This window comes from Takifugu rubripes, chromosome 5 (assembly GCF_901000725.2).
Source record: "Takifugu rubripes chromosome 5, fTakRub1.2, whole genome shotgun sequence".
Taxonomy (NCBI): Eukaryota; Metazoa; Chordata; class Actinopteri; order Tetraodontiformes; family Tetraodontidae; genus Takifugu; species Takifugu rubripes.
This window is the reverse complement of record NC_042289.1, coordinates 4,565,455-4,580,102: the sequence shown is the minus strand read 5'-3', so window position 1 is coordinate 4,580,102 and position 14,648 is coordinate 4,565,455. Positions and strand designations below refer to the sequence as shown.

At 47.5% G+C, this 14,648-nt stretch overlaps 1 protein-coding gene across 1 annotated transcript; it reads left to right on the top strand.

The window, feature by feature from the left end:
• Positions 1–5,901: 5,901 nt before the first annotated feature.
• Positions 5,902–12,175, top strand: csf2rb (colony stimulating factor 2 receptor subunit beta). The gene is given in 16 exon segments (XM_029836318.1): positions 5,902–6,103; positions 6,184–6,470; positions 7,452–7,575; positions 7,654–7,826; positions 7,904–8,058; positions 8,317–8,461; positions 8,557–8,695; positions 8,782–8,936; positions 9,575–9,708; positions 9,785–9,965; positions 10,057–10,153; positions 10,227–10,293; positions 10,365–10,444; positions 10,582–10,738; positions 10,928–11,167; positions 11,170–12,175. Coding segments are annotated over 15 exon segments (2,139 nt in total). The 5' UTR covers positions 5,902–6,103; positions 6,184–6,382; the 3' UTR covers positions 11,374–12,175.
• The last annotated feature ends 2,473 nt before the right edge of the window (positions 12,176–14,648 follow it).

Genomic DNA, 14,648 nt, shown 5'->3' with positions numbered 1-14,648 from the left:
TATATAGGCGGCCCTCTAGCAGGTAGGCGCTGCTGAATAAATATCAGTTCCGCTCCCAGGAGGTCCTAAATGTATGCATGTGTATGCTGGTATGAGAATTTTGCATTCAGGGTAACTGAAGGCATTAAAAACACTGGCTAAAATCTGAGGTGAAGAAGTCCAATAATAGTCATTTAGGGCATTGTGAAGTTAGACTCAATTACTCATAAATGCTAGAAAATGGACTTTTTGTTCGATTTACCCAAAAAAGTGGAAGGTTTTCTAAATATAGCTACAAGCAGCAGCTTCTGTCCAGGAAATCCTTATCAGTGCAGTCAATTCTGCAATGCGTGTTCCCGCCACTAGGTGTCGGAAGATCTCGCACATGAATCAAATGAAATCTAAATTGTTTCACTGACTAAATGTAAAAACCCAAAAACATCATTTAAAAGGAGTCAATAATGACAACAATCCAGGGTAGCAATCAAAATAATATTTGCTATAAACTTGGGTAAATTGAGGCCAAATGAATTTTTATTGAAGTTTTATTGATTTTAAGGCTTATAATGGGCGATTCTGCTGAAGCAACAGCCTCTCCTTCACTCCTACATGCACACACGTCAATATCGCATCGCAATTATCTGTGTTGTGACTCAGACTGAAACCTGCCGTAACCTCAACGCATCGTCGGAGAGCAGCTATCTGTTTCTTCCTCTCTCTCCGTCCCAACTGTCACCTTTCACGGGCAGAAATGAGGGTGCTTCCGAAGTTGAAGCACCACCCGGCGCTTCTCCTCAGAGCCCATCAATCTCGGAGCGGAGGAACGCGTCTCCCCCATCCATTAAATCACACAGTAATCCAATCCAGTTAACTTTGCAGCAATAACTTAAAGGAGCAGGAGGAGGAGGGGGACAAAAACATGGTGGCGGCCCAAATGGAGCCGGCTAGCGTGACGTAATGAGAAAGGGATGGTGTGATAATGACAGAGAAATGTGGGGCGGGAGGGGCAGAGGACGGGGCTAACCTGCAGCTAAATTGCATTCATGGTTGAAAGGGTGGTGGGAAAGCGGGATGGAAAGAAAAGGGGGACAAAGAGGCTGGACGGTGTTGTGGAAACGCAGTGAACTGTCCAACGACTCATCCGATGTTTAGCGTACGGGCTCGCGTGTGAAGGCTAACGCACGCATTGTGCTGCGTTCCTGAAAGCCTCGCAAGACTTCAGAATCTGGGAGAGCGCCCGCCTCAGGGGACCGACAGGGAGAAAGCCCCCGACTCTCCTTACACCCAGGCTAGAAAAGAGAGACAAATGCACCCTCGGTGGTCACTTTGTCTCCCTGCAGTCACTGGCCGGGTCACTCTGCAGCAGCCCTTCCTTATCGGCCTCCTTTTCTTTGTCCTGGTCCTCAGTCTTTTCTTCCCCTTCTTGTGTTCATTTGGCATCTCAGATCAGGTCTCTCTTTTTATAAAGTGATTATTTTTACCATCATTGGTGCTCTTCTTCTTTGTATGTGGTGCCCCCCCCACCCCCACCCCACCCCACCCCCGCAGGCATCATCAGAGCTGGACCCGCTGCTCTTCCTCTTCCCATAGTATTCTTACATTTCTGTCGTCTTTGCTGGTTCACTTGTCTCCTGTTTTATCTCCTCATTTACAATATTACAGCAGTTTCGTGCCTACTCCTTAAAATCTGGTGCATATTAAAGGTTCAACAGATTAGAAAACCTCTTCCTGTTCCCTGTGTCGGAGGTCGAGGTCAGAGACTGTAGAGAATGAAAACTCCGACGTCGAGCTCCTCATCTGCTTTAAATCAGCGCGCTGCAGCTTCAGTCAGCGAAACGTTGGGAGCTTTGGTCAGCGAAATGTTTCATAAAAGCCTGTTTGAATAATTACAGACCTCTTCAGCGCCCTCAAGGGCTGCCCGTAATGTGTGATTTTCCATGCGCTAATGTGCCGCAGCGTGGAGTTCTCCCGCTCTCGGGCCGGCAAATCCACGCTGATGGACTGCCCCTCCACGGTGCTGCACCAGCCTGCTGGCCAAGGACATAGTGTTGCGTTTTGGGATGGATCCTGCTAGCAGAGCACAGATTTTCCTCGTGGCTGTGGAGCAGGGAAGCCGTCGTTGCCGTTAGCAGGTTGTTGCACCGTCGAGAGGCGTCATTTTAGCGGCCGCATGCATCGGTGCTGACATCAGCGTGAGGTACAAGGTGAGCTGTCTGGCTTTTCCATTCAATTGTTCTCGAGTGTTTGGAGGAAACAGGCAGTAAAGGAACGCAGCCATGCAAGGACGGCAATGACATCAGAGAGAGGGAGGGGGGAGGGAAGTGCTCCTCCAGCTGTTTATCAGCTCAGAACACTCTGTTCAGATTCAACTAGAACTTTGTTATAATTACTTTAATGTGTTCTTAATGGACCCATGTGCCTTTCTTAATAAAGAGTGCAATTACTCTCAAACACTCACAATCATAACCTGTAAAAGTCTCTGCAGTCAACAGAACAGATGCGCGAAACAAGTGAGTTTAAAAGGCCGTATTGCTGGGAATAAAGTCCTATTTAACTGAATATTTCTCAAAATCGACCTCACACGCATGCACTTAAAAAGGAGTGATATAAATATAAGTAGAAGTGATCATGACTGTAGCACTGATTGGACAGCCAGGCTGATCAGGATGCAGGATTAATCTTACAAGCAGTTAGAAAGGAAATGGAAGCTTCCTGTGTGCTTCAGCTGGGTTATTTACCAACAGCTTGGGCTGCATCGTGATCACATTTCATTCAGCCTTTTCTCAGTAAATTGTATTGCCCACAGAGATGTTTGAAAACAGCAGTTTATGTTAATATCTTTGGGTTTGAAGCAAGATGTTCACATTTTGATCAACTTTTTTCCCTTTCCTCTGCCGTTTCACGAGTGCAGTTACATTTACGGCCACTAGATGTCACTGTTGAGATTAATCTGACGTGATATTTGGAAGGTCTGCTGGTAGCAGTGGAGGTTCCACCCTCAGAGCACTGCCGAGGTGGCCTTGAGCAAGGTACCCAACCTCCAAATGCTCAGACAGGACTACCAGCTGCTTAAAGTTCTGGGTAATAAAGATGATTTTCCTGTGGGCTCTCTGGAGACGTGGGCTATTTTGTGTTCGTCTGTGTAGACCACAGGTTCCTTCTCATCACCCGTCTTGGCAAATATCTGGCTTTTACAGTTGGAGGATTAATGCAAACATTGACACCAGCCTGTGGCTTTGCAAAGCATGTCTCTAACCCTGAATTCTTTTTTTTTCATCATCATAGGGGCAGCTTTCGGAGCAGAACGACAGCAGCAGAAATGAGGAATTGGTCTTTCTTTATCTTCATTTGTCATCAGATTTGAAGTGTTAAAAATATTTTGCTTCCAGGAAGTCAGACCAAGAAACACGTCAATCAGGGGCTTTTTAAGATGGACGTACTGGAGATGATTTAACACAAGTATAGGATGTAGAAAAGAATGACCTCATGATGAATATTGCTTTAAATTTCTTTACTCATCAGAAAATAAACTGAAAATAGTGATGATTGAGGAAACTATTAAAAACGCAGTTCAGTGAGAAGTTTCCACCGTTTGTTGTTGCCAGACAACAAATTGATCGTTCGATAATAATGATGCATTTAGATTTGATATTCATATGTAGACATATAATCCAATTCTGCTAAATTCTATCAAAAATCCTATTGTATTTCTGATTAATAATCCTATTAAATTCTATTAAAAAAACCTTAATGAGCAATATTTATGTTGCAATATTCTCTTTTTATTCATATCTCAGCGTAGCAACAAGCAGAGCTTTGACCAAACCTTTGTCCGTCTGTATTAATCTTCTGATTGAGCAACATGTCTGACTAAAACCTGACGCATTGTCAAATGTTTTAAGGCGTTCCACATGAACTTCATGAACAGCTGCGAACTAAAGTGTCAAACTGCTGAAACCCGACTGTGGCGACTGCAGTCAGGACAAACATCCGGAAAAATCATCAACTTTAAGTTATTAGTTCTGAAATTTCCTCCATCCTAAATCAGGGGCACTGAATACAGATTTCACATGATCCAATCTAATTAAATAATCTATATATTTCTAATCTAATCTAATCTAGGCTACCCTCATGCTGCCTGGGTACACAGATAACTCTTATCTGCCAGGCTGCGGTCGACTGAACCACTGATACTTGTGTGTAGCTGCGAGTTTACTGGCTCTGAAACCTGAACGTGTGTCTTGTGCAGCAGCAAAGAATGAAACCAGTCTGATCTGCAGTAGGAAACGTCTGTCTGTGAGTGTGGGCAGAGTCAGTGGTGACGGCTCTGAACTCCTGGGAGAAAGACACGGATTCTTTCATAATATCAGGAATATCGGTTAACATCAGAGACCAACAGTTCAGGTACCTTTGGTCTGGGTCCAGGTGGCAACTGTAGCCACCGACCTACCCGGGGCCCCCAGCTCAGGGTTTTAGTCTTTGTAGAATTCAGGTCAATGATTCAGGAGAAATCAAAGGAAATCCTCCCTCGTGTCCCTGTTCTCCTGCAGGATAATCAGTCTGTCCTCCAGGGTGTTTCCATGTTCCGCTGCTAATATTGGAGCTTTTAGCTTTACAGAATGATGCCCCCATCACACTCCCAGTGGGGAGTCTCCTCCTCAGATGGTGAAGCTGGTGTCCTGGTGGCCTCCCTCAGTAATTTGTAGCGGGGTCGTCCAGGTGGTGACGACAGTCAGATTCACACGTAAGAAACATCTAAATCAGGCGACACTTGCTTAATTTATACAACTTTTTGACTACAAATGAGTTTGCAGGAGCCAGATGATGGGAGGAGTCAATCTGCAGCCCCCCCGACACACTGCTGGTACGTTCTGCTGCTGCTGCTGGGAACCGTGTGAACGTGCTGCACACGGCCAGCGTATAGCGCAACAGGCCTAAATCCTAAATCACTAAATCCCCATTTTGGTTTGGGTTTTTAGATGTGGATGAAGCTTACAGCATTGAGGACGTTCACCGTGCTTCACTGTAGGGACCCACTGGGCAGCTGAGGAGGCCACTGGTTTCCTCTAAACTGGTCCTTAACATAACAGCAGACCAGAAAATCTTGTTTTTCGACAGTCTGAGAGTCCTTCCGGTGGGTTTTCAGGTGTATTTTAGTGAAGAGAAGCTCCAGAACTTTCTCTCATCTGCTCACAGGATCTCTGGGTGCAGCCACAGCGATCGCTGGGTTCTTGGTCACATCTCCTAACAAGACCTTTTTCACCCAGTTGGCTCAGTTTGGTCAGGAAGGGTCCTGCTACTTCCTCCATTTCAGATTACTGGTGACCATCGGGCTCTGTGGAACCTTCTGCAGATGTGATTCTCGATCCGGTCGTCGACCCAGCTCTTTTAACCTCGTGGTTTTTACGCTGACACGCATCATCAGACCTTCTATAAGTCCGCCCAGCGGAATTCCCCAGAGGTAGAACGTATAGAACCATCACAGAGAAGATAGAAAGGCAGAAGAAAACAGCTCCCAGAGAGTTCCTTTATGCTTAAGCGCAGCTCTGTCAACAAACATAATCACACAAATGCGACTGAACCTTTGCCGCCACAAAGAGGAAACGAGATTTGTCAGAGAGGAAATTCCCACAGCGTGTAGGTGACGGTACAAATGGAGGAATAGTGTACGTGGCGCCGTAGGTGGCAGCCATCGAGCTTCATGTCTTAGCCTGAGAGGCTTTTATACACAGAACAGACAAAAAGGGAGTTTTTACTGTCTGATGTCGACGCTTTTAATGAATCGGGCAGATACTTCCTCTAAGGAGGTCCAACCATGACTCAGCGAAGGGCTGATTACAATGAATTTTCCTAACAGGACTGAACACTCATGCATGTCAGTAACAGCGCACACAGCAGAGATTTATTGCCGTCTGAGTTTGTTCTCAACTCGTGCTGGGGGGGGGTTCCCCTTCACAGAACCTCTGACACAGAACTGGAACCCAAACTGTCTGAATGAGGTGAAAGTTTGCTCAAAACCTCACAAACGGGATAAACAATGGATTTGTTGTTTGATGCTGGTGTATTAGCTGCAGAGGGCCGCGCTCCTGCGCCTCACTCGGGATCACAGACCCCTCGTTTCCTGGTGATTTGACAGTGTAATTCGCTTCCGTTACCGTGCTTCTGGCTACATTTTTTTATTCAATACCACATGTGATCGGGCAGATAGCAGCAGGGCGGACCCGCAGCAGCGGCCCACTCGCATAGGAAGAAACTTCTGCTTTTGTGGCCCGTGACTCATTTCTTCAAGATTTCTAGTAAGTAACAAAGTCTTGTCGCACTTCTCTGAGTTCCAGAGATGTGAACACGTGTGTCTGGCTGTTCCGAGCACGGCTGGGAGGGGGGGTCTTCACCCCCAGGAAAGATGTTTCCCTTCTGGATGTCGGTTCTGTGGGTTCTGCTGCGTCTCCCCAGCTTCTCTGAGTCCGACCACTGTCCCATCAGCCTCCACGGTGAGTCTGTGTTGCTCAGCAGAGCTGATATCTTCCTCTTATCTGATCTGAGTAACAACTGGACCTAAATAATCCATCTGGGGTTTCTTTCTTTTGTTGGTGTTTTTAATGTATTGTATTTTACAAAATATGAGATTTTACATTAAGGACAGCTGTATTTCTTTTTACATTTTAACTGGAGAAATTCATTTTCACTTCCAGATGATGATGTAAAGTGGTGGAATTGGTATCTTTGGTATGTTTTACACGCTCCTGTTCCGTTATTTAGGTACAGCTTGTGGTGTTTTTACCAAAGAAATAGATTTGATGTTATGAAGACGGTGAGGATTCGTAAATGTTCAACGGAGGCAAAGCTGGACTGACACGAAAGACTGAGACAAGAGCAGCTCAGAGGGTCACAGTGAGGAAGGGGGTGTGTGTAGCCACGATAAGCAACAGTTAAACAAGGTTAACACTGGTTTTAAGATCAAAAACTTAAATACACACATTGGTGATCATATTGATAATTAGCTGTATCGTTTTCTGTTGATCACAGTTTGCTTCTTCACTGGCTCCTCCCATTTTACATTAATATTTACTTAATTATCATTCCTCAACATTAAAGGATCACCACTTCTGCTGTTCTGGCCTCCACCACTCCCACCTTCCGTTTCACACTCTCTGGTATTTTAGAGGTTCCTTTTTTTTTTTACAGTCCGTGAGTCTCACACTGTCCAGTATACCAAGACCATATTAATTACTTTTGTTTAAGAAACATAACTTGAATCGATTTTTCAGACGTGTAGCTGCGTGTGCGTGCACAGTCTCCTCATGACAGCAAAGTTCTGGGTTCTGTTCCAGCTGCTGCCTGTGTTGCTTTTCTCCAGTTGGTCGATTAGATCGATTGGAGACTTTAGGTTTCTTAGAAACGTGCACGTCCGTGTGTGTGTGGGTGTGAATGCATTTTCCGTTTACGAGCGTCCGCTCTTGTGTTGTTCTCAGAATCCTCGTCTCCGTTGCTGGACTCCCTGCTGTGTTACAACAACTACAAATCGTACGTGCACTGCCAGTGGCGCGAGCCCACGAACATGTCGGTGAAGCTCTGGTTCAAGACGAACAAAAGCAGGTGACGACAGCAGTGGGAGGGGTGACGAGCCTGGTGGGGGTCGCTCCACGTCTCACGGTTGTGTTGGTGTCCCAGCAGGACCCAGTGTGTAGAATACAGCACCCCCGAGTGGAACACCAGCGAGCCCGGGATCGCCCAGTGTCGATACCAAACAGAGGTTTTTGCCATCGGCATCACGCACACCGTCTTCTTCCTGGAGGAGGGGACAGAGCGGCTCTGCCAGCAGAAGCCTGTAAAACTCTCTCAGCACTGTAAGACCATCAATCACTGACCGACGCCGAGAGAAACCCTGTTTTATGGTCCTCACGCTGCTCCTTGTGTTGTACAGTGAGAACACGGCCGCCGGTCAATCTGTCCACCCACGAGGACGAAGACGGAGGCTGCCGGGTCAGCTGGTCCAAGCCTTACCCCCGTTTGTCCTCCCTGAACGAGGACGTTGCGTATCAGCTCGGCTACAGAAGAGACGAAGGGGACGCGTGGACGGTTAGCATCTGACCTAATCTGAACTTAGACTTCCGAACGCGAGGACATGACGTTATCTGGTGTTACCTCAGTTTTCGTTACTTGTCCCTTTAAACTCCATTTAAAAGTCATCTAATATGTGTTCTTAACTCAGCTGAAATCTTATCGCTGCACTGTTAAAGCCAACACAGTTTTTTTAACTTCCTTAGCTTTTTTAGCTTGTTGATACTAGCTAAATAAGGCTATTTCAGTTTTACTTTGCGGTCGTTCTCTCTACAGACCAAGAATGTCAGTAACACTAGCATGAGGCTAGAGAAGCAACTGTTGCTTCAGGGTTGCAGGTTCCAAACCAGAGTGAGGGCCCGGGTCAGCGTGGGGCAGTGGAGCGACTGGACCCCAGTGGGTTCAGAGGAGACAGAAAAAGGTGACAAATTAGCTTCAATTCGAAGTTTTGTTATTAACAGAAATAACAATACAGACAGGAATCAGCTACTGGATCTGACCCGTTTTTGTCTCCAGATGTAGGCGGGTGGCGCCCCCCCAGCCTGCACTGTGTGCTGGTTATGGAGAAGGAGGTGAAGTGTAGCTGGGAGGTCAGCGCAGACGTTTCTCAGGTCGTTACCCACCAGCTGCTCTGCCGCCGCAACCGCACTGCTCCGTAAGTCCCCCGGGATACCGATAATAAAGTCTGCTGGTCGCTCCTTTACTCATCCTTTCCTCCACTCCCCAAAATCCTGCCAGCAGGACCGAGAGATGCTGCGAAAACCACAGCGTAAATTCCGACCCTGGGGGACGGGTGTTGAAACACAGCTGCTCGCTGACTGCAACAGACCCTGGCAACCTGCTCCTGGAGCTGCTGCCAGGACACAGCGCCAAGACTTTCAAGGCAAACAAGCACAGTGAGTGAAAAAAACAAGCCCTCAAATTAAAACACATTCGGCGGCTGATAAAACTGCTGGCACACTGAACGGAGGTGAATGAGTGGCGCCACCTAGGCCATAAACGATGGTACTGCACTTTAAGTTGTCTAAAGAACCTTTTTATATTGAAATAAAAACACATCAAACTGTCAAATATATGATGACCAGGGGCAGCACTTAATGGCTGATAATCTGTTATTTGGGTTCCATTAAATTGTTGTCACATGGTTTTCTGCTGTACAGGCAGCTCCAAACTCCACCAGGACAGAGACATTTCTGTAAATTCTTGAGGCAGCTGAAACAGGAACAAAGTTCATTCCAGCCAGACTTAAAGAGTCACACAGGCGCAGCTCTGCTGGTTTGTCCCTGCTACAGCACATGTTACGTGTTCTTCATCTAACCAGGCCTTACTCTCTCCGTGCGCAACACATGAGCTGCACTTTTTCCACAAATCATCAAATTCTTGGCCATTCACACTGTAGGGGGGTTAAAATGCCTCAGTTTTGGAGGTGCGGTGGAAGCTCGCCCTTAGCTTCACATGCAGACGTCCTGACTGACGTCACATAACCAGCAGTTGCTTCCACGATGCTTCTAAACTGGAATCTGTCCTCGTCCAGTTCGTCCTGACCCACCTGAGCAGCTACGCGTGATGGAGAAAGGCAGCAACTGGGTGGTGACGTGGGTGGAGCCGAACAAGCAGGCAAAGATCCAAGTGTATTATCAGCTGTGTTATTACAGAAAAGACGAAGAGGTGAGAAAACACTTATTCCTGTGAAGCGTCTGAGTGGTTCTGAAGAGTTGACGAGTCGTCTTTCTGTACCCCGAAGTGCCAGGACTTCCAGAACGTCTCGAAAGGCACCGTGTCTTGGAACATCCTGCAAGCCTCTCTGGTCCCGTCCCAGGTCTACCAGGTCAAGGTCAGGTCACTCGTCGTCCCCGAAGACGGGGCCATCTACGGGGGGATCCCGTCGGAATTGTCTCTTCCTGCCACGTGGACCTCGCATGAAGGTTCCGTCACCCTCCAGAACATTACTGTATTCTTATTTATTGCGTTTACTCGGACCAACATCACTTCCTGAGTGCTGTGTTCCCCCGGCAGCCGCCTGGTCGCCCAACACCCTGATCTATTGCTTCATCGCCATGTTTGTGGCCACGGTCTTCTACACCATCTATTGCGCCGTCGCGGCTTGTCAGAGGTTCGTCCTTTACTCTTTCCTCACGTGGAGATTTCCGCCGCGTGTCATTAACGGTCTCGTTTTGAACGGACAGGAGGGTGATTCTGTGGGTGGACTCGATCCCATCTCCAGGCAAAAGCAAGATCATGTCTGAGATCAAGGTCAGAAAAGCTCCCGGGTTTCACAGGCAGCGCCGTTCTTTTCCAAGTTAAGGTGTTTTTGTGATGTACAGGTGACCGAACGTCAGAGCCAGGCCCTGATGAAGCCGTCCTTCACCAGCAAAGGTCAACACTTTGGCAGCTTGTCGACCTGGTAACCCTTCACGCTTTTCAGCATGGATAACAGTTAACAGATGACGGCAAAATTCCTTTGGATGTGCATATTTGGAGATGGTTCCATTATCTGGAGTCATCAGAAGCAGCCGTCTGTGTTTCTGCGTCTCGTTGCAGCTGCACTGACGTCTACCTTTTGCCAAAGAAGAACATTGAAGAAAATCACTCGCAGGAGGACGGCGGCTGGGAATGCAGCAAACAACCGTTCATCTGTGACCATAGCAACGGGTCTGGCGACTTCATGGGATTCAGCGGCCTGTACATCCTGTGCTGGGTCAGTTTGGTCCGACAGGATGTTTAAATTTGAAGGGATGAAGACGTTCAGGATGAGGTTTAAATGCAAATCTGATTTGATTTGGTTTAGAATGCAAAAATGAGAGAAAGGAGATTTCTCTGCTTTCACACAGAATCAATACCTGTTGAACAAAGTTTCAAAGTTTAATCAAATGCTTCACTGTGACAGGAATCAAAGCTGAACGGCATCAGGGACACGCCATCCTCACTAGAAAACCCTGCCGCCCTGAACTTGACCGTGGGTGAACAGGACTACGTGTGCCTGCCCAGCCGCAGTACGAGTGGATCCCCACATCATCATCTTCCTCACTGTGACGTCGGTGCAGCCCCCCCTCAGGAGAACAGTGGGCTGCATCAGTGCCCTCCGGACACTGGGCAGGTGACCGACGAGGTGCCGGACCTCAGAGAGCCCCCCAGAGAAGCCCCCTGCAGCAGCAGCAGCAGCAGCAGCAGCAGCAGCAGCAGCAGCAGCAGCAGCAGCAGCAGCAGCAGCAGCAGCAGCCCTCCAGCTTTTACAGCCTGGCCTCCTGGGGTCTCCGTACAGGCCTCAGGCTACTGCCAGCTTCCAACAGGCCACACGTGACCTGGCCGGACCTGTTTGGTCACTCTGCCTGACGTCGTCGTCGTCAGGCAGAGTATTCAGCTTAGCGACTTTTGTGCCTTAAAAGGAACAAACTCTTACCTGCCTGCTCTGTCGTGGCCTGAGAGTGTTCGACCGATAGAGGGCAGTAGTGAGTCGAGGCGGGAGCCTTCAGACTGAACCTCTGTGTCTTTCCAGCTCTAAAGTGTTATTTGGAGAGAATCTAATTGAGCATTTGGCCTCGTCTTTACGGCATCTTTATGATAAACAGCAGGATTATGTAAATTGCATTTTAGGAAAAATATGTAAATTTGCTGGCTGCAGCATTGACCGCGCGCCTGTCTGCATAAAGATGTGTGAGTTAGGACCCTCTCACCAGCACTGCCATGGGACCTGGAAGCACTCAAATATTGTTATGCCCAATATAAAAGGCTGATTTAACTGTTGTGTCGGCGTGTTTGTGGCCCTCAGGGAGCCGAGTGTAGCGCTAAATGTCAGAAGCACATTTCAGACCACAAACTTTGCTGTGCGTGGTGTTATAGGAAAGCAGCTAGTTTAGAAACCGGAGCAGCTTCCAAGATAAAGTAGCAGCAATCGTAAGCTCAGGTGACCCCGCAGAGCTTTCTGCATGGTTTCCTCCATTTTCAAATATTATATTATAAGCAGAAAGACCAAGCCTGGACCTGCACCAGGGGGTTAGCAGTCATTGCAGATTTCTTTTTGCTTCTTTCTTAAAATAAACGACCTTCAGTCAGTTGTTTTTGACAGTCATGCACCCTGACCACCGCACATGAATTATAACTCATCCTAAATCAATAAATAACAGCTTGTACTGGGTTTGTGACTCTTTACTAATGGATTTCAGATACTGATTTAATTTGGACGTCTGGGATAGTGTTTTTTGTAAATCCTCAGTAACAAAGGTCATCTTTGAGGCATCTGAAAGCTTTATTCAGGTACCACTGCGGCCTCCTCACCTGCCTGCTCTGACCTCGACAGGAACTCGACATGAGTTTTTCTTCTGAGCTCCTCCAGTGATGCTCGTTTTGATCAAGTGGGAGTTTAGCCGTGATCAGGTGAGCCGGGAGCACGTTTGCAGCATCATTTTAGCAGAGTAAATTACTGATGATGACTTAGAATTCTGTAAAGCCTCCTGATGTTGATGCACTAGTGAGCCTACGGTATCCTTTAAAGGCCATGTGACTGCACCAAACCTGACGCAGCCGCTAGCGCGCTAGCTGAGGGTGCGGCGATGCTGCAGCAGGATGTGCATGACGCAGAATGCTCCTCTTCCAAAGACACGCTTAAAGAGCGTTAACTGCATTATCAAACTGAAGGTTATTTCTGATGGCCGCTTCTTTCACGGACACAGAACAAGCCTGTGTGCATTTTCTATACCATTAACTATTATTCTGTCACTTCCCTGGTTTTATGTTGTCATCTTTACGACTATAAATGGTCGTCCAGCCAAGATCCAGGTGGAAATGAGGACGTCAAACCCTGCTAATGTCCTTGCAATCAATGAAGGTTCGAGCTGACGCGGCAGCACGACTGCGACCTTTTTTCATCCTCATTATTCTGCTCGGTTATTTCTGCAGCGGCTGGAATTCCAGGCATGCCGATATCAACTTCCTGCGATTTTCACCGCATCTGTGGGTATAACTTCCTGTCCGAAGACGCCGAGGAATGCCGTGACACACCGCAGCTGAGGCGCGGCGCCCTGGGAGACGCTGACACGCTCGCCCGGTTTGGCCTCGGTGTTTGACGGGAATCCGGGAATTCTTCACCGGTTTGTTGTTCTGAGCAGAAATCAGGTTTTCACCGACTGACCGAACGAGCCGTGAAGGATTCGTCTTCTCAGAGGAAATAAAGGTGGGGAGATGCCGGGATGGGACGAGATTAGGTAGTGTGAGCTTGTTGACAGGAGATGTGGTCATCGGCGTACAGAGTGTCCTCGTCTCTGCTTGTGCATAACAGGAAAATAAGCGTGCTGTAAGGTGTGGGGAGTGCGTGGCGCCGCACGGATGCTTGACCCTCCTGTTCAAAGGCCTCCTGTTTCCTCACGACTGGACGTCAGGGAATCCAGACCAAAACACAAACAGTTGCTCCGAACATTTGTTCCAAGACAGGTTAGGAAGTTTCATGCTTTGTCACCAAGACTGGAGGAGAAGAAGAAAGAAGTGAATCGCAACAGCTCCTTTAGCCGGAGCGAGTCGGCGTATTTTTAAAGGTTTAAAATGAAAAACGCCACGATTAAAAGCAGTATAGTATGTGAAGTCAATAAAGATTGATTTGGTATTCTAAAAATAAATGACATCATGGGTGTACAGGTCATCATCACACACCAGTACGTCAATAGGATTCATTCCAAGGAATTAGTCTTATAGGATTTAGGAAGTCCAGCTTAACTTTACGGCTGTCTGTTAACTGTCAACATGTTAGCCGGCTGCTAGCAACAATAATGTGTTTGCAGTCAGTTTGCTTGGAAATGAAAGAGGAAATGAAATAGCATCACTTCCTGTCTGTACTCCTGCTGTGGACCCCTTGATGTTCTGCACCGGAACCACAATGTCCACTTTGAGCCACAGCTGGCCAAACAGTCTGTTAGCCCTCGCTTTAGCTAATTGATGTCAGCGAGCGTGACCACCCAGACCTCATATAGGCACTGTGGGAAGAATTTGTCGTGCCAATATTGGTTGTAATGGGGCAATAATTAACAACTATTAATTAAAAAAGGTTTAATGGATGAGCTAAATCGGGGATTATGTACCCCTGCTCTAGAACTCAGGCTGGAACGAGAGCCTGGGGAGGGATACTGTTACAAGCACCTGGTGACCACAAAGTGTGTCTGTCCTCCAGTGAACCACAAGAAGTCAGTTTTATTAGTCTTCCTTGTTTTTGGTGTCTCATTACCAGATTACCTCGGCAACCATAGACAGATTCATCAGATGTAGGTTCACCCCCGTCTTCATTGTCTTATTGATCCCATGAATTCGGAACTTTGATCTGCTCCCAGAACATCAGTTTTTCTTTTTCCCTCTGTTGTTCTTTGCTGGTTCAGGAGCCGTGTTTCAGGATTTAAGGAGCCCTTTAAGGTCAAGCAGTCAGCTGAACCATCTTGTGGCTTTAGTCACAGTCCCCTGGTCCCTCAGAGACCCTCCCACATTGTCATGGCGGTTGACCCCCGCGTACATTTGAATGAGGGTGAGCGTGCTGGTGTGTGTTTGCCACAGTCAACAAGCCTCGGTCCGCGTCCACGGGGGATGGGGAGGAACTGCTTGGACACTCGCGGAAAACCGGGAATCCCACC